The sequence below is a fragment of the Prinia subflava genome, chromosome 3, assembly GCF_021018805.1.
Source record: "Prinia subflava isolate CZ2003 ecotype Zambia chromosome 3, Cam_Psub_1.2, whole genome shotgun sequence".
Lineage (NCBI taxonomy): Eukaryota > Metazoa > Chordata > Aves > Passeriformes > Cisticolidae > Prinia > Prinia subflava.
The window spans coordinates 107,501,139-107,524,696 of NC_086249.1; the positions used below are offsets into that span (position 1 = coordinate 107,501,139).

Genomic DNA, 23,558 nt, shown 5'->3' on the forward strand with positions numbered 1-23,558 from the left:
CCACACGTCACCGGTCCCCAGCGCACACAACTCATTTCAGCTCACACACAGGCAGTTCCACGCTCCCAAGGTTTATTCCCCTCACAGGTCAGAACTTCTGGAACTGTTTCTTGGTGCCTGCAGCCTTGGTCACCTTGAGCACGTTGAAGCGCACGGTCTTGCTGAGGGGGCGGCACTCGCCCACTGTCACAATGTCCCCGATCTGCACATCCCTGCAACGACACCTGCGGGTCAGGGAGCTCCCACTGGGCCTCCCCTGTCCCTCAGAACCGCCCGCCCAGGCAGTGCCTGGAACCTGCCACGGTTCAGCAGTGCCAGTGGCATTGTCAGCAGCCCCCAGCCGGGGCACTCTGCAGACCATCGTGAGTTTGGACATCATAACCTGTGGGCAGGTCCCAGGTGAGGGGGGCTGTGACCCCCCAGGCTGCCCTCAGCGCCTGTGTGAGCTCAGCAGGCGTGGGGACAGCCGGGGGACACAGGGACACACCTGAAGCAGGGGGACAGGTGCACGGACATGTTCTTGTGGCGCTTCTCGAAGCGGTTGTACTTGCGGATGTAGTGCAGGTAATCGCGGCGGATGACGATCGTGCGCTGCATCTTCATCTTGGTCACCACACCTGCACACAGGGGACAGACACCTCAGACACGGGCACTGGGGGGTCCCAGGGGGCCGCCAGGGACCGGCGTGGCACCTGGCAGCAGCATGCACCAGCTCCAGCAATTTCTCCTTATTTACTGGACGGGCCACAGCCTCCCCATTTCTGTCACAAACCCAATCATGGCTCTTTTTCAATCATTTTTAACACACTTCCTAATGCTCCCCACAGCACCGGCTCCCGTCCTACCCCCACACCTGCCCTGCAGCCACCTGGTCCTGTCACCTACATCAGTAAAGCCAGTGGCAGTGTCCTCAGGCCCGCAGCGGGCTCAGCAGACCATCGTGAGATTGGCATCATTTGTGGCTCCAGGACCAGGGCAGGTCACAGGGACCTCAGGGGGGGCGGTTACCTGCCCCAGACCTCCCACAGGACTGCTCTGGGGTTGTCCCAGCTCACCTGAGAGTATGCGGCCCCGGATGGAGACATTCCCAGTGAAGGGACACTTTTTGTCGATGTAGGTGCCCTCGATGGCCTGCAGAGACAGGGGGGTGTCAGGTGGGGAGGTACAGCTCGTGTACACCGGAGTCCAGAGAACCCTCGTACACGCAGGAGTCACGGAATGGTTCAGGGGGGAGGAGCCACCAGAGAGAGACCTCGAGACCAAGCAGCACTGCCAAGGCCACCACTGACCCTGTCCCGAAACCCTGTCCCTGTCACATCCACATCAGGACCGCCACAGCCCCCAGCCCCACGCCCGGGCCCCCTCACCTCCTTCGGGGTCTTGAAGCCCAGCCCCACATTGCGGTAGTAGCGAGGCAACTTCTCCTTGCCACCCTCGCCCAGCAGCACTCGCTTCTTATTCTGGAAGATCGTCGGCTGCTTCTGGTAGGCGCGTTCCGTCTGCGGGCGGGGACAGGATGGGTCAGCCCGGGGGAGCCCGCCCTGAGACCCCGGCAAGGGATACCCGGCACCGGGACAGAGCCCGGCCCCGAGGGAGAGCCCGGCCGTGTTCCCGCGGCACCGAGACCCTGCCGCATCTTCCCTCCAAAACCGCAGGCACCAAAATACCCCAGGGCACCCAGACCTCCCCCTCTCCAGCCGCGGGACACCGGACCCTCCGCCCTCCCCCAAACCTCGGGGCACCGAGACCCCGTCCCAAGCTCAGGGCACGGAACGCTCCGCTCCCCCTCCCCAAACCCGCGGGGCACCGAGATTCCGCCTTCGTCCCACGTGCCCCGAGGCACCGGACCGTCCCCGCAAGCACTAAATCCGCAGGGAACTGAGATTTCCACCGCTCCCAAGGCCTCGGAGCACGGCACCCTCTGTCCCCCCCCAAAACCCCGGCGTACCGAGGGCCGCCCCCGTCGCCCCCTCCCCAAAATCCCGGCGAATCGGGACATCCCCCCCGCCGGCACCGAGCTTCCGCCCCCCGTTCGTTCCACCGACCCCGGGGAAAGGATCTTTCTCCCCCTCCCACGCCCAGATCCCCGACACCCGCCCTCCTCATCCCCCCCAGGCCCTTATGGCGCCCACCGCCCCTCCCGCACGCCGCCCCTCCCCGGTCCGAGCCGTCTCCCCGGCGCCCCCCACCACCGCCGGGCCGGTATGGCCCCACAGGGGTCTCTCAGGGGTCTCTCAGGGTCTCCCCGGGGCTGTCCCGGGCCCGTCCCGCGGGCCCCGCGCAGCGCCCACCTGCGTGTCCGCCATCTTGGCGCGCGCGGCCGGAAAGAGGCCGCGGAGCTCGCGGGGCGCGGGTTAACCCGGGGCGGGGCCAGGGGCAGGAAGTGACGTCACCGCGCGGGGCGGGCCCGGAAGGCGGGAGCGGGTGAGGAGAGGGGGAGCGGCCCTGGGGAGCGGCGGGGCTGGAGAGAGAGAGAACCGGGACAGAGAGAGAGAGAGAACCGGGACAGAGAGAGAGCACGGACAGAGAGAGAACCGGGACAGAGAGAGAGCCGGGACAGAGAGAGAGCCGGGACAGAGAGAGAGCCGGGACAGAGAGAGAACCGGGACAGAGAGCGAACCGGGACAGAGAGCGAACCGGGACAGAGAGAGAGCCGGGACAGAGAGAGAGCCGGGACAGAGAGAGAGCCGGGACAGAGAGAGAGCCGGGACAGAGAGAGAGCCGGGACAGAGAGAGAGCCGGGACAGAGAGAGAGCGCGGACAGAGAGAGAGCCGGGACAGAGAGAGATCCGGGACAGAGAGAGAGCCGGGACAGAGAGAGAGCGCGGACAGAGAGAGAGCCGGGACAGAGAGAGATCCGGGACAGAGAGAGAGCCGGGACAGAGAGCGAACCGGGACAGAGAGCGAGCCGGGACAGAGAGAGAGCCGGGACAGAGAGAGAGCCGGGACAGAGAGAGAGCCGGGACAGAGAGAGAGCGCGGACAGAGAGAGAGCCGGGACAGAGAGAGAGCCGGGACAGAGAGAGAGCCGGGACAGAGAGAGCGAGCACGGACAGAGAGAGAGAACCGGGACAGAGAGAGAGAACCGGGACAGAGAGAGATCCGGGACAGAGAGAGAGCCGGGACAGAGAGAGCGAGCACGGACAGAGAGAGAGCCGGGACAGAGAGAGAGCCGGGACAGAGAGAGAGCCGGGACAGAGAGAGAGCCGGGACAGAGAGAGAGCCGGGACAGAGAGCGAACCGGGACAGAGAGCGAACCGGGACAGAGAGCCGGGACAGAGAGAGAGCCGGGACAGAGAGAGAGCCGGGACAGAGAGAGAGCCGGGACAGAGAGAGAACCGGGACAGAGAGAGAGCCGGGACAGAGAGAGAACCGGGACAGAGAGCGAACCGGGACAGAGAGCGAACCGGGACAGAGAGAGAGCCGGGACAGAGAGAGAGCCGGGACAGAGAGAGAGCCGGGACAGAGAGAGAGCCCGGACAGAGAGCCGGGACAGAGAGAGAGCCGGGACAGAGAGCGAACCGGGACAGAGAGAGAGCCGGGACAGAGAGCGAACCGGGACAGAGAGAGAACCGGGACAGAGAGAGAGCACGGACAGAGAGAGAGCTGGGACAGAGAGAGATCCGGGACAGAGAGAGAGCACGGACAGAGAGCCGGGACAGAGAGAGAGCCGGGACAGAGAGAGAGCCGGGACAGAGAGAGAACCGGGACAGAGAGAGAACCGGGACAGAGAGAGAACCGGGACAGAGAGAGAGCACGGACAGAGAGAGATCCGGGACAGAGAGAGCACGGACAGAGAGCCGGGACAGAGAGAGAGCCGGGACAGAGAGAGAGCCGGGACAGAGAGAGAGCCGGGACAGAGAGAGAGCCGGGACAGAGAGAGAGCACGGACAGAGAGAGAGCCGGGACAGAGAGAGAACCGGGACAGAGAGAGAGCACGGACAGAGAGAGAGCCGGGACAGAGAGAGAGCCGGGACAGAGAGAGAGCCGGGACAGAGAGAGAGCACGGACAGAGAGAGAGCCGGGACAGAGAGAGAGCCGGGACAGAGAGAGAGCCGGGACAGAGAGAGAGCACGGACAGAGAGAGAGCCGGGACAGCGGGCAATGCCGGACACTGCCCGGCCCCGCCTGGTCCACAGAGCACTCAGGGCCACCTCCAGCCCTTGCTGGGACACCTGCAGGGATGGGCACTCCAAAGCTCCCTGGGCAGCCCCTGCCAAGGCCTGAGCTCCCTTTCCATGGGCAAATTCCTGCTGCTGCCCAAGCTGAGCCTCCCCTGGCCCAGCCTGAGGCCGTTCCCTCTGCTCCTGTCCCTGTTCCTGGAGCACAGCCCGACCCCCCCGGCTGTCCCCTCCTGTCAGGGACTTGTGCAGAGCCACAAGGTCCCCCTGAGCCTCCTTTTCTCCAGCCTCAGCCCCTTCCCAGCTCCCTCAGGAATTCTCCAGCCCCTTCCCAGCTCCCTTCCCTGCCCTGGACACGCTCCAGCCCCTCTGTGTCCCTCCTGAACTGAGCGACCCAGAACTGGACACAGCATTCGAGGTGTGGCCTCAGCAGTGCCCAGCACAGGGCTCTCCTTGCTGGCCCCACTGTTTCTGGTACAGAAATGACCTCATCTGGGGCAGAACCTCAAAGAGATGAGTGGGAGTTGGTCACAAATGGATTGGTAATTGTGAAAAAGGCTCTTCTGCAGGGTTGCAAGGGCTAAAACTGGAGATAACACAGGCAGCACCCCCAGACTCTAGCCTGAGGGTGGCCCCCTGTCCCTTTGCTGGCTGATGTTCCACACTGCTAAGAAAAAGGCTGGAATACAGCTGACCCCACTCTCTCCCCACAGTAAATGCACCGTGCAGCTGGAGAAAAGCTACTCCAAAGACTGGAATAAACACAGGAACTAGTGGAATGGGAAATCCAGACATCCTCCAGTCTGTTCCCACAGCTCACAGAGCCAGGGGGTGTTTGGGGCAGAGAACAGAGGAATCCCCTGGGGCACCAGGAGGCCCAGAAGGCACGGTGACCCCCAGAACCCCCAACAGCCCAGGAGATCGCTCCATCCCCTTCAGCCTCAGCCCATTCCACTGCCATCCTCATCATCCTCATCCCCACCCTCATCCCAATTTCCACTCTCACCCAGGAACACTGGGAAGCCTGTGGGTGAGGGCCATGAACCTGGGGGTGTCCTGGGCTGGATGGGAACTGCGGCAGCGCCCTGGGGCCGGGGCACCCTGCACCTGAGGGACCAATGCTGCTCCACCAGCCGCGTGCTGTCCCCAGCAGTCACAGCTTCACCCCAGGGCCTGTGGCTGCCCACAGCCCCCCACAGCCCCGGAGCTGAGGGAGCAGTGGGGTGTCTCAGGCCAGCAGCACGGTGCCGTCACCAGGCCATGCAGGGGTGCCCCGGTGTCCTGGCCGGTCCCCCTGTACCCCGAGAGCTGCACAGATGTGGGGAGGCGATGCCCTCAATCAGACCCTTTATTCCGAAGGGTTTTACACAGCACAGACACACATCCCCTCCCCATGCACGGCCCCCCCAGCCCCACGCCCCGGGGGTTGCATAGAGAGCGGCTGGGTGGGCGCCGGGAGCCCCCGGGGGCCGAGGGGGCAGAGCCAGCCCGCCCCGCGCCCCCGCCCCGCCAGCCCTGGGGCCCAGGGTCCTGCCCTGCTCCCCGGGGCGCGAGGCAGGGCCCGGCCTCGGCCCAGCTGCGCCCCAATAAATTAAAAAGGTCCGAGTCCGGGTTAAAAAGGGGCCGGGGTCACTCCTCGGGGGGCTCGGTGAGGAAGGGCGAGGTGACGGCGTGGGCCTGGGCGATGGCCGCCAGCTCCTTGAGGAACTCGCTGAAGATGACGGCGCAGTAGACGGCGTTGCGCACGCGCAGGGCCTCGCCGTGGCGCGCCGGGGGCCCCAGCGGGTGCAGCCCCCCGTCCCGCAGCCCCTGCAGCGCCAGCTGCGCCGCCTGCCGCGCCCGCGTCGGGCTGTTGGCGTGGCGCAGCAGCAGCTCCCCCAGGGACGGCTTGCGGCTGCGGGCTGTGGGACACGGGGGACACGCATCAGGGACACCGGGCCCGGGGGACACGCGGGGCACCCGGCCCCGGTGCGGCCCCCGGCGCGGCCCCAGCCCAGAGCCCAGGGACAGCCTGCGGCTGTGGGCACACGGGGAATGGCCTCCAGAGCCCTCAGCTCCCCCAACAATCTCCAGCCCCCTGCACAGACTCCAGCCCTCCTTATCACACAATGCACCAACCCCCAGGCCCCCTCCCCAGCCCCTGCACAGACCCCACAGCCCACCACACACCAGAGTCCCAAAGCGCCCCCCAGCCCCCCTGCGCAGCCAGTCCCCTGTACAACGCAGTATGCAGCCTGCTGTGCAGCCCCTGTGCAGCCCCCAGCCCCTACACCATGCAGACCCCAGGCCCTGGGCAGTGCACAGGGCAGCCCCCAGCCCTTCACACAGCCCCCAGGGCCCTGTGCCATCCCCAGCCGCCTGCAGAGCCCCGAGCCCCCCACGCAGAGCCCAGCCCAACCCAGGGCCATGCCTCACCCAGGGAGTCAGAGCGCCGCAGGGCAGGGACAGCCCCGGGACCCTCGGCCCAGTCCAGCCGCCCCCGGGCAATCAGGTACTTCTTGGCCTTGAAGAGCAGTGCTGGGAAATCCTCTTGGCTGGCAGCAAAGCTCTCGATCTTGTTCTTCACTGAGCCCAGCACCTGCAGGACCGCAGGATGGGGCCTCCTCAGGAACAGGAGTCCCCATCAGATGGGAGGGTTCCCTTGGGCACAGGGTACCCCAGCAGGAATGGGTGGGGGAGGTCTCTGCAGCACCAGGGGATCCAGAGGGGGTTACAGCTGTGTGGCTGTGGCACTTAGGGACATGGGGCAGCACAGGGCAAACTCAGTGGTCTTGGGGGGCTTTTCCAATGCCTTCCCATGATTCCAAAAGGACAGGGGCTCCCCAGGGGCCATACCTGGAGCAGGGACTTGACGCTGGGCTGGAAGACCATGTTGGTGTTGAGCAGGAAGGAGCGGAGCAGAGGCTGGGGGTAGCAGGCCAGCTGGGCCACCAGCCCCGTTAGCAGGAAGTTGACATACAGCGAGTTGTGGGGCATGTTCTCCAGCTTCCCGAACAGCACCGACACGAAGGGGCCTGGGGACACGGGGGGGGTCAGGCAGGGCCCTGCAGGAAGCTGGGACCCTCCCTGTCCCCCGTGCCCACCTGTGAAGGGCTGGCTGGGGGGTGGTCCCACTGCCCACGGCGGGCTGGCCACCACCTGCGCCAGGGGGTCTGGGAGCCGGGGCGGCGCCCGTCCGGTGCCCGCGTCCCCCTCGGGCAGCGTGGCGAAGCTGGCAAAGGCCTCCTCCTCCTCATGGGACAAGGGCGGCTCAGGGAGTTCCGTGGAGGAGGCGGGGGCCCCCCCCACACCCCCGTTCTGCATCTCGGCCTCAATCTCACGCAGCTCCTCCGTGAAGGTCTCGATGGAGACGCCGGCACCCGGGCTCTCGGCGGGCGCGCGGGCCAGCAGCTCCTCCAGCAGCGAGTCCACCGAGGGCAGAGGCTCCCAGCCAGGGGGCTGTGCCCGAGGGCCCCCGTTTGGAGCCCCCCTGCCACCATCCCCCTCGCCCTGCGGGCTCCTACGGACCTTCTTCACCACCACATCCCCCTCCGGCCGCCCCGGCTCGGCCGCCCCGTGCGCCCCGTTCACCAGTGTCCCCCCGTCCCGGGGCTCGGGGCCAGGGCCCCCCGCGCTGGGCTCTTCCCCCCCGAGGGGTGCCCCCGGCGCCTCCCGCGCCCCCTCCTCGGGCAGCCCCCGCTTCTTAGTCCGTGGCGTGGGGGGCCCCGGGGGCCGCCCCGGGGGGCTGTCAGGGCCGGGGGCACGGGGGGTCCTCGCCGTCGTAGGGGGCCGACCAGACGCGGCAGGCCCAGGCGCAGCGGTCGATGCTGTGCCGCGCGTCCCGCAGGTACTCCAGGTAGTTCCTGTCCAGCTCCGCCACCTCATCCCGGGGGCCGGGCCGGGGGGGGCTGCCCGCGGGGGGCCCGGGGGAGCGGGGGGCTGCAGCCTCGGCGGGGGCCGCGCTGGCCTGGCGCATGAAGAAGGAGAGGCGGGACGGCGTGGAGGGCTTCGGAGCCGGGGGGGCGTCTGCGCCAGGGCTGCCGTGGCCTGCAGGGGCAACGGGGCTCAGCACCGGGGGGAACGGGGCCGGGCACCCAGGGGAAACGGGGCCGAGCACCCAGGGGCAACGGGGCCGGGCACCCGGGGGAAACGGGGCTCAGGACCCAGGGGGAACGGGGCCAGGCACCTGGGGGAAACGGGGCCAGGCACCCAAGGGCAACGGGGCTCAGCACCCGGGGGGAATGGGGCTCAGCACCCAAGGGCAACAGGGCTCAGCAGCCAGGGGGAATGGGGCTCAGCACCCAGGGGGAATGGGGCCGAGCACCCAGGGGAAACAGGGCTCAGCACCTGGGGGAACGGGGCCAGGCACCCGGGGGCAGCAGGGCTCAGCACCCAGCTGGTGCTGGGGTGTCGAGGGCATGGTGGGACAGGGCTCAGCACAGAGCTGGGATAGGAATGGTGTCCCAGCAGCTGCAGGGATGGCACAGGGGAGCCCAGTGCCAGGACAGGGCTGAAGTATGTGGGGATAGCATGGCATGGGGGACTATGCCAGGATGGGGTTCAAGTTGCTATAGGAATGGCACCAGGGGCTCAGCACTGAGCTGGGACAGGGTCCAAGAGCACAGCAAGGCAGAGCTCAGCAATGGGACAGGATGGTGCCAGGGTATGAGGGGGGGCGATAGGGATGGCACAGCTGGGACTCATCAATAAGTTGGAGCAGGGGTGGGCTACAAGCGGCCATGGAGACCCCAGGAGAGGGCTCTGCATCATGCCAGGAGCGGGACAGGGCCTAAGGGGCCACAGGGATAGCATGAGACAGCTCAATGCCAGGGTAGGAAGGGAGTCTGAAGGGCTGCAGGGATGCTGGGAGAGGGCTCAGTGTGGTCCCAGGGGCTGTGGGGATGGTGGGGTGGGGCTCAGCACCGAGCTGGGGAGTGGAGGGGCGCAGTGGCATACCCCTGGCCCGGGACGGGGGCTCCTCGTCCCGCTCACGGGGCAGCGGGGGGCTCTCGGGCCGGCAGCAGCGTGGGATGAGCGACAGGAACTTGGCCGCCGTCTTCCCGTAGATGTCCAGGTCCCGCACCGCCCGCTTCTGGCTCAGCATCACATGGCTGCAGGGCAGCAGGTACCTGGGGCAGGGTGGCACAGCACAGCTGCAGGGCAGGCACAGGGACCCTGCACAGGAACCCCCCCTCCACCGTGGGGCAAACGATGTGGCTGCCTCACATGCCCACCTGGGAGCAGCTCCGCAGGCCCGTCCCAGAGGAGCCCTCAGAGGGGGCAGCAGCAGGCGACCCCCGGGCCCCCCAGCACCCCACCCCAGGCCCTGTTACCTCAGCACCAGCTGCAGCATCACGTCCTCGCAGTTGAGGCTGAGCAGGGTCCGGAAGAGGCTCAGGGACACCATGCACAGCTGGGGACAGTGCACAGCGTCAGAGGGCAGCGGAGCAGGCGGGGGCAGTGCCACCCTCCCCATGGCAGGACAGGGGAAGGGGATGGCACAAGGATGAGGATATTGGGGATGGGATAAAGATGAGGATGCTGGGGATAGGGATGCTGATGCTGGGGGGCCAAGGGGGGCCATGGAGCTCACCCGGGAGTTGCTGTTGATGCGGCCCACCAGTGTGTCCAGGATGGTCATGTTGTCGTGCCGGTGCAGCAGCACGAAGCGCAGGAAGGTTTTCAGCAGCGCTGTCTCGCTGACACTGCGCAGGAACAGGTCCAGGTACGCCGTGCTCGCAATCATCTCCTCCACCGAGGTCTGCGGGAGGGGCACGTGGGGCTGGGTGCCAGGGGGCCCTGCCCACCCACGCGGGCAGTGGCACAGGCAGGAGGTCCCCGTCCCACACCTGCTGCCAGGGGTCCCTCACCTTGTGCAGCGCCGGCCCCATGACAGGCACAAGGAACCCGTTGTGGACGTAATCCACCAACTGCTTCTGCACCAGTGGGTGGGCGACCTGAGGGGCCGCAGGGGGGTCAGGCAGCCTCCTGTGGGGCTGGGAGCCCCTCAGAGCTCCTCACAGCCCCTCAGCCCCACCTGGATGACGGCATTGCAGAACTCCAGCGAGTTCATGAAGAGGACGAGGGAGGAGACGCCGATCCAGTCCTCCCGCCGCAGGAAGTGCCAGTCATCTCCTCGCACCTCGATCTTGCGGGGCAGGGAGGAGTACAGGGCGCTCAGGCCCGTGGCCAGCACCTGGGAACACATGTACTCGGCTGCCCCGCAGCCCCTCGGACCTCCGGCCGCTCCACCCAACCTTCCCCACACCCCAGGAACCTGCCCCACTCCAGAGCTCCAGGCGGGGCAGCCAGGCTGGGCCCTGCATCCAGCACTGACCCCAGGGAGGAGCCCCCTCATCCCCAGCCCAGCGCTGGGCCCTCCAGCATCTCCACGCCTCCCACCATCTCCAAGCATCATCCCCAGGCCCCTCATCTCTGAGCTCTCCATCATCTTCAGGCAACTCTGTCACCTCCAAGTCCTACATCACTTGCAAACCTTACATCACTTGTGAACCTTCCATCATTCCCCACCGTCTCCAAGCCCTCTATCTCAAAGCTCTCCATCATTTGCCAGCTCTCCATCACCCAGCTTCCATCGTTCCCAAGTCTCCCATAATCTCCACCCCTGCCCCCACTATCCACAAGCCAGGGCAGGACTCCTCTCTCTCAGCCTGTCCATGGCTCTCATCCCAACCCAACCCTGCCAGCAGTGCAGGGTCCCAGCACTGTCCCAGGGAGGGGACATCACCCTGGGGAGAGGGACACCATGCCAGGGAGAGGGGCATCACTCCCGGGAGGGGAGCAGTGCCCGAGGAGGGGATGCCACAGGGGGTCCGTACCGGGCAGAAGTAGGAGTTGTCGGTGATGGACTGTGCCACGGCGCGGTTGCTGGCCGACATGGCCATGATGAGCAGCAGCGCGTCGCGAGCCTGCTGGCCCCGCGCGCCCTCGTGGTGGATGAAGGGGATGAGGAGCGAGAAGATGATGAGGTTGGCGGGGCCCTGGTCGGTGTGGCTGTGGAAGAAGAGCTCCAGGATAGCCGGCTCGCGGGCCACGGAGACGCAGAGCTGGTTGAGCAGCAGCACCAGGCTGTTCTCGAGCGCGGCCGAGGCGGGCTCGGCGCAGACGCTGAGCAGGCGCAGCAGCGGCGTCAGCACCGCCTTGTGCCGCAGCAGGGGCTGCCGGGCCTGGCTGATCAGCATCTCATACAGCTTCAGCTGCTCCACCTGGCAACAAGGACAGCGTGGGAAAGGTACAGAGACCACCCGGTCCAGCTGTTCCTCCAGCACAACCCAGCCCACTGAACCATGTGCCCTGGTGCCACATCCACATGGCTGTGAAACGCCCCCAGGGCTGGGGATCCCAGCACTGCCCTGGGCCATCCGTGACAGGGCTGGACAGCTCTTTCTGTGAGGAATTTCCTCCAGCATCACAGAGTTTTCAGGGCAGTCTCAACCCCAATCCAATCTGAACATGCCCTGAGACAGCACCCTACCCTTGTCCTTCTGACCCTCAACCCATCACCTTCACCCCTTGGATCCAGCCTGTCCCAGCCTCCCCACAAGACCCCCCGCCGCTGCAGGCCCCTCTGCTCCCCTCACTCAGACCTTCCTCTCCTCGGTGAAGTCGCCCTGCAGATGCCAGCACAGGAGCCGCTCCAGCAGGTTCTCAGCAGCCACAAACTCCAGGATGGGCCCGCAGGCCACGTCCCCGTCCCCCTGTGACCTGTCCTTGTCCCCGTCCCCCCAGGGCCGGTCCTCAGCCAGCAGGTTCAGCATCTGGTAGGTGTTGTTGCGGACAGCGCTGAGGTCATCGGGGGCTGGTTTGCTCCCGCGCCGCTCCAGGATCCGCAGCACCTGCGGGAGGGGGCTCGGCAGTGGGGCTGGGGGCTGGAGGGCCAGGGGTCCTCATCGCCCCCCACCGCACTCACCTGTGCCCAGTGGTTCTTGAAGACCATGAGGCAGGTCTCGGGGTCGGCGGTGACGGGGGGCTGCAGGCTGGCGCTGCGGGGGGCTCGCTGCCCGCCCGCCCGTGGGGTCAGCTTGCTCAGCCAGCTCATCCTCTCCATGGGCACGGGGTCACGGGCAGCACCGGCACACCCCGGCCAGTCTGGACACGGCCTGGCACCACCGTGGGGGCACAGGGCAGCAGGCGGGATGCCAGGGTCCTCTCTCCATGCTGCTGCCAGCAGCCGGGCTGCAGAGACAGGGGCTCTCAGAGACCCCAGCCCAACCTCACACCCTGCCGCAGGGAACGAGGCAGAAGGGAAAGCAGGAGGGAGGCCAGGAGGGAAGAAAGTCAGGAGGAAAGGAAGGAAATCAAGAGGAAGGGCAGGCAGGACAGACACAGCAGTGGGAACTGGGCTGGGCAAGCATGCTGGAGCTGATGGCTGGAGGACTCTGGATTCCAGCCCTGCTCACACCCAGTACTGGACTTTAAACCGGGAACCAGCCCAGCAAGGGTGTGGGGAGTACCCAGCAGCCCGCAGGGACACCAGGACAGCTGGGACAGCTGGCACCCCCTGCTCGGCAGCACCCACGGCCGGTGCAGCACAATGGTGCTGCCAGGATATTTATAGGGCCCCGTGCCCTAGTACAGGCACTGCCACGGCAGGCACCAGCACAGGACTGAGCACTAAGAGGCCCCAGAGCCGGCAGCACTGGTGTGCCTGGGGACACAGAGACACCACAGGGGACCCCCAGTCCCCCATCAGCATGTGGGAAGGGCAGTGGCTTTGAGAGCCAGTGCCACAACCCTTGCATGGGGCTTGGGGAAGTGAAAGTGCCATTAAACACACCCCAAACCACAGGGGCTGGAATGGAAAGTGGCTGAAGCTGGGGCAGTGGGACACAGCACGAGAAGAGCCTGTCTATTTATACCTGGCACAGCCCATCCCACCCACAGCCAGTGCTCATGTGGCTGCTAAAGTTAGACCCACTGAGTGCTGGGGCAGTGCCAGCCCCGGGCCCCAGCAGGAACAGCGAGGCAAAGGCCACGGTGTGGCACACCAGGGCATCCCCAGGGACCCGTGTGGCACACAGTCAGAGCCACGCTGCTGGGACAGGGACACCAGCTGTCACCACCTCTGTCCTGGTACCAGTGCCCCTCACCCCAGCCTGGCTGTGCCTGCCACATGCCAAAGGACCCGGGCACCGGGGCACAGCCCGGGGCTGTGGCACCACCCCGGTGCCACCCTGAGGGGCTGCGGTGGGGGAGCAGCCACAGCACCGGGGGGCGACCGGGTGCCACCAGACCAGGAGGAGAGACACTGCAGGCAGGGACACCGAGGGCACAGGATGACAGCCAGGGGCCACCAGGGCAGGGACAGGGACACCGGGGCACGGCCACCACGGGCAGAGGATGGCACCCAGTGCCAGGAGGCTGTGGGTGATCGGCCCCTCCGATGCACCCGGGAAACGGAGCACGGTGTGGGGGTCACCGAGGGGTCTCCAGGGGGTTCGCCGGGAGGCGCCAGTGGTCCGGGTGATGCCAGGGGCTGTCACAGCCCGGGGCTGCCCCCGAGCCGGGGCCGCGGTTCCCCAGCCCGCGGACGGTGCTGCTCACATGGCCATCCTCACTCCCGGAGCCACGGAGACACCGGCACCGGGACGCCCTCAGGCTCCGGGGTCACGCACAACCGGGACCCCTCGATGCCCCGGGGCCGGGCCGCCTACCTGGGTCAAGGTCGCGGCGGTCCCGTCCCGTCAGCGCCGCACCTGCGGGGCAGAGGAGGCGTCGGACGCGGGCCGGGAACCCCCCGGGACCCCGCGGCCTCAGCGGGACCGGGCCCCTCGCCCCGCGGCACCGCGGCCCGCTCGGAGCCGTCCCCGCCGCGGCCCCCTCACCCCGACACCGCCCGGGCCAGTCCGGTCCCTCCGGCGCCGCGCGGCCAAGGGCGGGCGGCGGCCCGGGCACCCTGGCACCGCGGCAGAAGGGCGGCTGGACCTGCCCCGAGGCCCGCCCAGCTCCCCGCATCCCCCGCTCCCGCTGTCCCCATTCCCGGTGTTCCGGCTTCCCCCGGCCCCTCCCGGTCCGCCCCGGTGCCGCCGCTCACCGCCCGCCCCCGCCACGGGCCCCGCGCTCCCGACGCCATCTTCCCGCCGCGCCCGACGCACCGCGCGCGCCGGCCACGCCCACCGCCGCCCGCGGACACGCCCACCGCCGCCCGCGGACACGCCCACCGCCGCCCGCGGACACGCCCACCGCCGCCCGCGGACACGCCCACCGCCGCCCGCGGACACGCCCACCGCCGCCCGCGGACACGCCCACCGCCGCCCGCGGACACGCCCACCGCCGCCCGCGGACACGCCCACCGCCGCCCGCGGACACGCCCACATGCCTCGGTGGGCGGGGCCTCCCCGGGAAAGCCCGAGCGCTCATTGGCTACGCCGTGAGCGGGGCGGGACCAGGCGGGGCCGGGGCGCGTGGGAGCCGAGCCGGAGACATTCGGTACCGGGACAGGGACTTCAGGGACATTCGGTACCGGGACAGGGACATTCGGTACCGGGACACGGCGGCACCGGGTACCCCGTACGAGCACCCCCGGAGCGGGGCATCCCCAGAAACCGGGAACCGCTCTGAGCCCGTCACCGGTAACCGCGTACCCAGGTGCTGGGAGTCCCGGCACCGAGAACCCCACTACGGGCACACCCGGAACGGGCCACCCCTCTGGCCTTGGCACCCCGGTACTGGGACCCCTGAGTGCGCAGCCCGGTACCGAGTAACACCGAGCCGGATAACCTCTGCACACTGCACTGCTAGAACTGAGCACCTCGGAATCGCCCCCCCGGTGCCAGCACCTCCCGAAACCGCTCTCCCGGCCCTAGGAGCGGGCCCTCCCTGGCCCCGGGCACCCTTGTGCCCGATAACCTTGTGCGGGGCACTCCTGTGCCAGGTAACCCCGTCCCGAGCACGGCTCTGGCCGCCGCCTCCGCGCCGGGCACTGCCTGGCCCCGGCTGTCGGTGCTGGAGATTAACCGGGCCCGGCACACCTGCCCTGGCTCCGCGCCCCGCCGTGCCTCAGCCCCGGTGCCCCAGCGACCGGGGGTGCCCTGGGGACCCCACGTTGCCAGGACACACCCGGTGCCGCAGGAGCGGCTGGGTCCCTGAGGAGCCACGCCGGGGGCAGGCAGCAGCACCTGCCGGGAGCTCGGGTGCGCGGGTGCGGTGGGTCCCCGCCTGCCGGGGACGCAGAGGATCCCCGCGGTGAAGGATGCAGACCCTCGGCTCCCTCCTGTCCCGCCGCTGGGCCTGGCTCCAGCGCCGCAGCACTTCTGGAGCCACGGGCACAGCCGGAGCTGGCGCCGGCACCGGACACGGCCCGGGGTGAGCAGGGCACGGCCGCCTCCGGCGGGGCCGGGCACGGGCACTGCGGGGACCCCGCAGTCCCGCAGGGGCCGGGGGCGCTGGCTGAGCCCCGGAGCCGCGGGCGGCCGGGGCAGAGTGCGGGGCAGAGGGAGCCCAAACGGGGTGGGGTGACCGCAGGTCCCTGTGCACCCCCAGCCGCAGTGCCACCCGCTGGAACTGGACCCTGGACCCCGCCGGGGACTGGCACTACAGATGGATCAGCCTCATGGTGCTGCCCATCCTTTACAGCTGGGTCATCCTCATCCTCAGGTGCCAGGCAGCAGGGTTGGGGTGGGGGGTTGGGTGTCCTGGCCACGTCCCAGCGATGCCTCGTGATGCCACTTGTACCCCAGGTGCTGCTTCCCCGAGGTGCAGGAGGCACACACGGGGCTGTGGCAGGCCCTGGACGGGCTCTGCGACGCCCTGTACCTGCTGGACATCACCGTGCGCTGCCACACGGGTATGTACAGACACACAGACACACGGACACACAGACACACAGGTGTGTACAGACACACAGACACATAGGTATGTACAGACACACACAGGTATGTACAGAGACACAGACACACAGACACACAGACACACAGGTATGTACTGACACACACGGGTGTGTACAGACACACAGACACACAGACACACAGACACACACGGGTATGTACAGATACACACGGGTGTGTACAGACACACAGACACACAGACACACACAGGTGTGTACAGACACACATGGGTGTGTACAGACACACAGACACACAGACACACACGGGTATGTACAGACACACAGACACACGGACACACAGACACACAGACACACAGGCGTGTACAGACACACAGACACATAGGTATGTACAGACACACACAGGTATGTACAGCGACACAGAGACACAGACACACAGACACACAGACACACAGACACACAGACACACAGACACACAGACACACAGACACACACGGGTATGTACAGACACACAGACACACAGACACACACGGGTATGTACAGATACACACGGGTGTGTACAGACACACAGACACACAGACACACAGGTGTGTACAGACACACATGGGTGTGTACAGACACACAGACACACAGACACACACGGGTATGTACAGACACACAGACACACAGGTATGTACAGACACACAGGTATGTACAGACACACAGACAGACACAGACACACAGGTATGTACACAAACACAGGTATGTACAGACACAGACACACACACACACAGGTATGTACAGACACACAGGTGTGTACAGACACACAGACACACACACAGGTGTGTATAGACACACAGACACACAAGTGTGTATATACAGATACACAGGTGTGTACTTCTACACACACACACACAGACACACAGGTGTGTACATGTACATACACACACAAACTTCCACCTGGTAGAGTCACCACCCCACATAGAGGATGTCTGGGTGGGTGGTCCTGAGTCTCAGCACCCCCCACTCAACCCCTCAGCCCCACGGCAGCCCAGGGAACCACCAATGGCATCCCACAGGGCGCCCATCCAAGGTTCCTGTCCCCCGGGGTCCTCCCTGTGCCCCATGCTCAGCACCCACCTGGTCCCCACTGTGAGCCCCCTCCCATCACAGGGAGTCCTGAGCCCCTCATGCCCTGGATCCCCTGAAGTGCCATGGCTCCCCTGGTGCCCCCTCAGGCTTCCTGGAGGACGGGATCCTGGTGCAGGATGTCAGTCGGACGCGGCGGCGCTACCTGGGCTCCTGGACCTTCCCCTGGGACGTGATGGCTGTGCTGCCCACCGAGCTGCTCTGCCTGCTCCCAGGGGTGCCGAGGGTCCCCGGGGTGCCAGCGGCACGCGCCAACCGCTGCCTACGGGTGCCACGGCTCTTCGAGGCCTTCGACCGCTGCGAGACACGCACGGCATGGCCCAACGTGTTCCGCATGGCCAAGCTGATGCTGTACCTGCTGCTGGGCATCCACTGGCACGGCTGCCTCTACTTCGCACTGTCGGCACACCTGGGGCTGGGCGACGACCCCTGGGTCTGCCCCAGCTCCACCCGGCCGCTGCGCCGCTACCTGCACAGCTTCTACTTCTCCACGCTGGTTCTGGCCATGGTGGGTGACACACCGGCACCGCAGCGCGAGGAGGAGTTCCTCTTCCTCACCGCCGGCTTCCTCCTGGCCGTGCTGGGCTTCGCCACCATCACGGGCAGCATCAGCGCCGTCATCGTCAACCTCGGCACGGCCGCCTCTGCCTTCTACCCCTCCGTGGGGCCGGTGCGGCGGTACCTGCGGGCGCGGGGCGTGGGCGGGCGGCTGCGGGGGCGCGTGGAACGCTGGCACCAGCACCTGCGGGCGCAGCGCAAGCTGCCGGCAGAGCAGGAGGTGCTGCGGCTCCTGCCGCCGGGGCTGCGCGCCGAGGTGGCGGCGGGCGTGCACCTGGCGGCCCTGCGGCGCGTCAGGCTGTTCCGCGGCTGGGAGCGCGGCCTGCTGCGGCAGCTGGTGCTGCGCCTGCGGCCGCAGGTCTTCGGCCCCGGCGAGTTCGTGTGCCGGCGGGGGGACGTGGGCCGCGAGATGTACTTCATCCGCGAGGGCCGTCTGGCCGTGGTGGCCGAGGACGGCGTCACGCAGCTGGCCGTGCTGGGCGAGGGGCTCTACTTCGGGGAGATCAGCCTCATCAACATCAAGGGTGAGCTCCGCACTGCGCCCTGGTGCTGCCCCACGGCCACCTTGGGCTCGGGGCCCCCTTGGGCTCACAGCTCCCTGCCCCACAGGCAACATGGCAGGGAACCGGCGCACGGCCAACATCCTGAGCATCGGGTACTCAGACCTCTTCTGCCTGGGCAAGGAGGACCTGGCGGAGGTGCTGGCCGAGTTCCCCAGTGCCCGTGCTGCCATGGAGGCCAAGGGCCGGGAGCTGCTGCTGCGCATGGGCCAGCTCAACACGGCAGCTGAGGCGGCGGCGTTGGCGGCCGAGGCCGAGGCGGAGCGGTGGCTGCAGGGGCTGGAGGTGGCCCTGGAGGGGCTCCAGACACAGGCAGCCCGGCTGCTGGCACAGCTGGAGGCCGGCGCCCTGCGCATGGCCCTGCGCATCCAGCGCCTCGAGGGGCGGCTGCAGCTCCAGCAGCAGCGGTGGGAGCAAGCCGTGGGGACGGATGGGGCAGCAGGAATGGCCTCACCTGCCGGGACACGGGGTCCCACGGGGGGACAGGGCCCCCCCAGAGTGCGGTGTTCATCCGAGGCACAGGGTGGCAGGGCATATGGTCCCCTCAAGGAACAGGGTCCCTCCAAGGTGCAGGGTGCCCCCAGGACACAGGGTCCTGCCCAGGAACCAGGTTCTGCAGGAGGACGGGGTCCCACTGGGGTGCAGGGCCCCTCTAAGGCACAGGGCCCTCACAGAGCACAAGGTCCCAGCAATGTGCAAGGTCCTCCCACAGCACGCGATACCCCCACGGTGCAGGGTCCCCTCAGGGCACAGGGTGACACTGGGGCACGAGGTCCCAGTGGCATGTATGGTCCCACGGGGCCACAGGCTCCCCTCAAGGCACATGGGACCCCCATGGTACAGGGTTCCCTCAGGACACAGGGGCCGCCCGGGGCACAGAGGCAGATTGGGGCACGAGGTCCCAGTGGCATGCATGGTCCCAGCAGGGCAGAGGCTCGCCCCAGGGCACAGGGTCCCTCCGGGTCACAGAGCTCCAGAGGGGCTCAGGGTGTCGGGGTCCCTCGAGGGGTGGGGGCGCCGCGGGACTAGTTCCGCGGTGCTGAGGGGTCACCGGGAGGGGGACACAGCAGCCACCACTGTTGTCGGGTGACCCCGACAGCTGCTGCTGCGGGACGGGGACCGGGACGGGGAAGGAGCCAGGGTGGGGATGGGTCAGGGTCACGGAGTTTCGGAGCCGTGTGAGCAGCTCGGGATCCCCAGCCCCGCCGGGCCGTCCCGGGGCAGCCGCAGGGACGCGGTGACAGACCCCGCGGTGGCGGCAGTCGCCGACGCCCGGTGCCTCAAGAGCGGTCTCGGCGAGACCCCCAAGCTGCCCGACCCGCCCAGAACTCCGGCTGCAGCCCGGTGCTCCCCGAGCCCCGCTCCCGCTACTCTCCATGGCCCCGCTTGTCCCCCCCGCCCCGGGCTCCCTCTGTTCCCGCCTCCCCCGCGCCCCCCAGCACCCCCCGGCCTCCCCCCGCCGCCGCCACCGCCCCCCGCCCCCAGCCCGCCCCGCGCCGGGCGCCGCCCCCGCTTATCCACCGGCGGCTCCGAGCGGATCGGAGCCTCGTCCCTCCCGGAGCCTCCCGGTGCCTGATCCCTCCCGGTGCCTCCTGCCGGAGGAGGGGGCGGGAGGAGGCGGGGGGGTCCCCGCCATGGACCCCCGGCCCCTCAACGAATCGCTGCAGGAGATGCTCTGCCGCTCCGGGAACGGAACCGGCAACGGACCCGGCACCGGCAACGGGACCAACGGCTCGCTCTGCGACCTCCTCCGCAGGGGCCTCCGCGGGCCCCCGGCGCCCAGAGGTGAGAGCAGGTGGGGGGGGGAAGGAGCGGGATGGACCCGGGAAGGGACTCCCCCTTCGTGCCCGGCCCTGCGCTCCCCGGCACGCCAGCACCCCGCTCCGTCCCGCCGTGCCACCGCGGTGCCCGGCGCCCTGCGCTCCGGTTCTCCCGGTCCCGGACCGGTGCCGCCCTCGTCCCCAGCCGTGCCCCTCATCCCCGCTCCCTGCGCCCCGGGCGGAGCTCGGTGGCCGCGGCGCTGCCCGGCGGTCCCGACGCGGATCTCGGCGCTGCCTGGGGGAACACGCCGGGCTGTGCCGGCGGCAGCAGCAGGGCGGAGGGGACTCCGACGGACACGGACACCGCCCGCCCCGCACCCCTGCCCCACTGCCGGGGCCGGGACCTCGACTGGGACGCCCCCATCCCACCCCACCACCAGAGCCAAGACCCCTAACCCCATCCCACCCCCGGCTGGGGCCCCTGCTCCGGCTTGTCACTCGGCTCCCCGGGCTAGACGTCCCCGGTCCCCGCGCCGCCGGGGGAGCCGCGGCTCAGCACTGAGGCGGAGGGTGGGCAGGATGGGGGCACCCACCTGGATGAGGGTCCCTCGGCCTCACAGAATGGAGCGGAGGGGCGTGGGGCTGGCCCCAAATGCCGGCGGATGCCACACGAGGGGAAACGATGCACTCATCTAACGGGTCTCCATCGAGCCCGCGCCCGTCACGCTGGAGCCCCGGCGTCCCAATGCCTGGGCAGTGTTGGGGCGTCTTTGGGGCGCCTTCAGAGTGTGTCTGGGGGGCCACCGGGCTACCCGTGGGGTGCCATGGGAGTGTCTCTATGGTGGCCTGGGGAGTGCTTTCAGAGTGCCTCTAGGGTGCCACCTGGGTGCCTCTGGGGTCCCAGTGCAGCGCTGGTGCCCTGCTGCCCACAGAGCTGGACGTGGCAGTGCGCGTGGTGCTGTACGTGCTGATCTTCGTGCTGAGCGTCGGGGGCAATGCGCTGGTGGTGGCTGTGCTGGCCCTGAACCGGCGACTGCGCACCGTCACCAACTGCTTCCTGCTGTCCCTGGCTCTGAGTGACCTGCTCCTGGCACTGTGCTGCATGCCCTTCACCCTGCTGCCCGGCCTCATGGGCGCCTTCATCTTCGGCGACTTCGTCTGCAAGCTTGTCGCCTACCTCATGGGTAGGGTGGGGCAGAGCGGGGGCTGTCCCTCCATCAGGGGTAGGGTGGGGCACAGCGGGGGCTGGTCCCTACCTTGTTAGCATGTGGGGGCACAGGGAGGGGGCTCATCCCTATCCCATGGATATGGGGGGGGGGGCTTATCCCTCCCTCGTGGGTACATGGACCACGGTGGGGGCTGCAGGAGGAGGCGGGGGCCCGCAGTGTCCCGCCGTGCCACTGACACCCCCCACCGCCCGCAGGGGTCTCGGTGGCCGTGTCCACCTTCAGCCTGGTGGCCATCGCCATCGAGCGCTACAGTGCCATCTGCAACCCGCTGCAGTCGCGCGCCTGGCAGACGCGGTCCCACGCGTGCCGCGTCATCGCGGGCACCTGGGCCCTGGCGGCGCTGCTGATGCTGCCCTACGCCGTGTACAGCACCACGCGCCCCGCCGCCCCCCGCCCGCCCCCCGCGCAGTGCACACACCACTGGCCCAGCGAGCGCGTCCGGCAGGGCTGGTGAGTCCCGGGCAGGGAGGGGCCGCACGGGGCTGAGGGGATGCCAAGTGACGGGAGCCACCTGTCCCAGGTACGTCCTGCTGCTCCTCGTGCTCTTCTTCATCCCAGGCGTGGTGATGATGGTGGCGTATGGGCTCATCTCCCGCGAGCTCTACCGCGGCATCCGCTTCGAGCTGGACGTCAAGAGGGAGGTGGCAGGTGAGGGGATGGGGCGGGGGTGAAGCTTGGTGTGACTGCCTTACGGGCAGAGTGCCCATGCCAGGAGGAGAGGCAGGGCTGAGCCCTCACTCCTGCTCCCCACTGTGGTGTGTTCCTCAGAGATACCCCGCTTTCCTGGGGACCTCCTTGTAGCCTTGGGGTGCAGCACGTCCCCTCGGTGCCACGGCCATTTCCATGTCCCCTACACCCCATCCCATCCTCCTGGAGGATGCTCCCACGGTGTTGGAGTGCAGCGTGTCCCTGCGGTGCTATGGCCGTGACCATGCCTCCTCACTCCACAGCCCAGCGTGGCACTGGGGGGGACCCAGTGCCCACCTGCGATGAAGGTGATGGGTGCTACCTGCAGCTGTCACGTCCCAGTGCAGCGTTGGAGCTGCGGGCACTGGGGGCGGCCGCGCAGCAGGACCGGGCACGCATCAACAGCTCGGGGGCCCAGCTGGCGGCCAAGCGGCGCGTGATCCGCATGCTGGTGGTCATCGTGGCCATGTTCTTCCTCTGCTGGCTGCCCATCTTCGCCGCCAACACCTGGCGTGCCTTTGCTCCACGGGCAGCCCAGCGGGCGCTCTCGGGCACCCCCATCGCCTTCATCCACCTGCTCTCCTACACCTCGGCCTGCGCCAACCCCCTCATCTACTGCTTCATGAACCGCCGCTTCCGCAAGGCCTTTGGGGCCACCTGCGCGGGCTGGGGGTGCCGCCGCAGCTGCCCCCGCCGCCCACCTGAGGACGAGCCCCCCATGGCCAGCACCTCGCTCTCCAAGTTCAGCTACACCACCGTCAGCAGCCTGGGACCCCCCTGAGCCCCCTGAGCTGAACTCCCCTGAGCCCTCCAGCACTGGTGCCTGGGGCCCACGTGAGCAGGACCCCCATGAGCCCCCCCGCCAACACCCCTCTCTCCGAGTTCAGCTACACCGTCCTCAGCAGCCTGGGACCCCTGAGCTAGACCCCCTTAGGCCCCCTAACACCAGTGCCTGGGCCCCGCCAAGCTGGACACCCCCTGGAGGACCCCCCCAAGCATGAACCCCTGCCCTGCCAGCGCCCCCCGTGCCCCCTCCCGGGCACCCCCAGCCTCCCGCCCTCCCGGGGCTCCCTCGCCCCCCACCCCCCGTTCAATTGCGTCCGGCTGGGTGGGGCTAGGGCCGGGCGGGAGGAGCCTCGGGGCTGGGCAGGTCGGAGGCTGAGGGAAGTCGAGGCACTCCCAGCCCAGCTCAGCCCGGGTCTCCCCGCGCTGCTCCCGGCTACGGTCACAATAAACTGACCCTGTGCCCACCTGCGCCGCCGCTCCCAGCTCTCCCGCCCGCCGGCGCGGAGGCTCCGCGGGGCAGCTATGGGAGGGACGTGGGGTAGGCACAGCGCGGCTCGGGGGCTGCGGGCACTGCTGAGCCCGGCGGCGGTAGCGGGGGCTATGGGACCCCCGGGCCCGGTGCACCCGGTGCCGCCCGGGGATGTGACCGTACCCAGGGGAGGGGGACCCCAGGGGAGGGGGACCCCAGGGACCACCGCCACCGCAGGACTCCATCTCCCATCGTGCCCCGCGCGCCTGACGAGGCCCGGCTCCTTCATTTGCATACGGCTCCCCGCCCCGGGTGGCCACGCCCACCCCTCAGCCCCGCGGACATTGGTCACGCCCTCGTCGCGGCCACGCCCCCTCCACTCTCGGCCATGGCGCCGGGACCGGGCCCTGCCCACAGCCCCGCCCACTAATGTGGTCACGCCCCTTTTCCTCCCTTGCCCCGCCCCCTCACGCACAAAT

The 23,558-nt window shown here is 68.3% G+C and overlaps 4 protein-coding genes and 2 non-coding genes across 6 annotated transcripts; 2 read left to right on the top strand and 4 right to left on the bottom strand.

Annotated features, from left to right (window-relative positions):
• Nucleotides 1–55: 55 nt before the first annotated feature.
• RPS11 (ribosomal protein S11) lies at nt 56–2,425 on the bottom strand. Its single transcript, XM_063393384.1, has 5 exons — nt 2,292–2,425; nt 1,368–1,499; nt 1,056–1,131; nt 488–617; nt 56–212 (listed from the first exon to the last, which is right to left on the bottom strand). The coding sequence occupies exons 1-5, from the start codon at nt 2,304–2,306 to the stop codon at nt 89–91; spliced, it is 477 nt and encodes a 158-aa protein (XP_063249454.1). The 5' UTR covers nt 2,307–2,425; the 3' UTR covers nt 56–88.
• On the bottom strand, nt 297–384 carry LOC134549224 (small nucleolar RNA SNORD35). Its single transcript, XR_010080029.1, has one exon. It is a non-coding gene; the product is annotated as a small nucleolar RNA SNORD35 (small nucleolar RNA).
• Nucleotides 878–961, bottom strand: LOC134549226 (small nucleolar RNA SNORD35). Its single transcript, XR_010080030.1, has one exon. It is a non-coding gene; the product is annotated as a small nucleolar RNA SNORD35 (small nucleolar RNA).
• A 3,103-nt stretch (nt 2,426–5,528) lies between the features above and the next one.
• Nucleotides 5,529–14,269, bottom strand: FHIP1B (FHF complex subunit HOOK interacting protein 1B). Its single transcript, XM_063393360.1, is given in 15 exon segments — nt 5,529–6,021; nt 6,536–6,698; nt 6,956–7,134; nt 7,204–7,867; nt 7,869–8,146; nt 9,056–9,228; nt 9,433–9,512; nt 9,693–9,860; nt 9,970–10,056; nt 10,137–10,295; nt 10,939–11,325; nt 11,707–11,955; nt 12,030–12,295; nt 13,774–13,815; nt 14,154–14,269. Coding segments are annotated over 13 exon segments (2,997 nt in total). The 5' UTR covers nt 12,168–12,295; nt 13,774–13,815; nt 14,154–14,269; the 3' UTR covers nt 5,529–5,749.
• A 1,017-nt stretch (nt 14,270–15,286) lies between these two features.
• CNGA4 (cyclic nucleotide gated channel subunit alpha 4) lies at nt 15,287–19,597 on the top strand. Its single transcript, XM_063393362.1, has 5 exons — nt 15,287–15,424; nt 15,602–15,715; nt 15,799–15,905; nt 17,120–18,112; nt 18,198–19,597. Exons 1-5 carry the CDS (start codon nt 15,312–15,314, stop codon nt 19,175–19,177), a joined length of 2,307 nt encoding a protein of 768 aa, XP_063249432.1. The 5' UTR covers nt 15,287–15,311; the 3' UTR covers nt 19,178–19,597.
• A 147-nt stretch (nt 19,598–19,744) lies between these two features.
• CCKBR (cholecystokinin B receptor) lies at nt 19,745–23,427 on the top strand. Its single transcript, XM_063393373.1, has 5 exons — nt 19,745–19,933; nt 20,841–21,092; nt 21,332–21,587; nt 21,658–21,785; nt 22,088–23,427. The coding sequence occupies exons 1-5, from the start codon at nt 19,783–19,785 to the stop codon at nt 22,603–22,605; spliced, it is 1,305 nt and encodes a 434-aa protein (XP_063249443.1). The 5' UTR covers nt 19,745–19,782; the 3' UTR covers nt 22,606–23,427.
• Nucleotides 23,428–23,558: the final 131 nt, after the last annotated feature.

Bases quoted from the DNA above. Each gene is read 5' to 3' on its own strand.
- RPS11 (XM_063393384.1), bottom strand. The intron at 618-1,055 runs GTGAGCTGGGAC...CCCTGTGTGCAG, and splicing joins CCGGGGCCGCATACTCTCAG to GTGTGGTGACCAAGATGAAG. The intron at 213-487 runs GTGTGTCCCTGT...GTGTCGTTGCAG, and splicing joins CACCTGTCCCCCTGCTTCAG to GGATGTGCAGATCGGGGACA.
- CNGA4 (XM_063393362.1), top strand. From the start codon at position 15,312: ATGCAGACCCTCGGCTCCCTCCTGTCCCGCCGCTGGGCCTGGCTCCAG. The intron at 15,716-15,798 runs GTGCCAGGCAGC...CTTGTACCCCAG, and splicing joins TGGGTCATCCTCATCCTCAG to GTGCTGCTTCCCCGAGGTGC. The intron at 18,113-18,197 runs GTGAGCTCCGCA...CCTGCCCCACAG, and splicing joins CAGCCTCATCAACATCAAGG to GCAACATGGCAGGGAACCGG.
- CCKBR (XM_063393373.1), top strand. From the start codon at position 19,783: ATGGACCCCCGGCCCCTCAACGAATCGCTGCAGGAGATGCTCTGCCGC. The intron at 21,588-21,657 runs GTGAGTCCCGGG...CACCTGTCCCAG, and splicing joins GAGCGCGTCCGGCAGGGCTG to GTACGTCCTGCTGCTCCTCG. The intron at 21,786-22,087 runs GTGAGGGGATGG...CTCACTCCACAG, and splicing joins CGTCAAGAGGGAGGTGGCAG to CCCAGCGTGGCACTGGGGGG.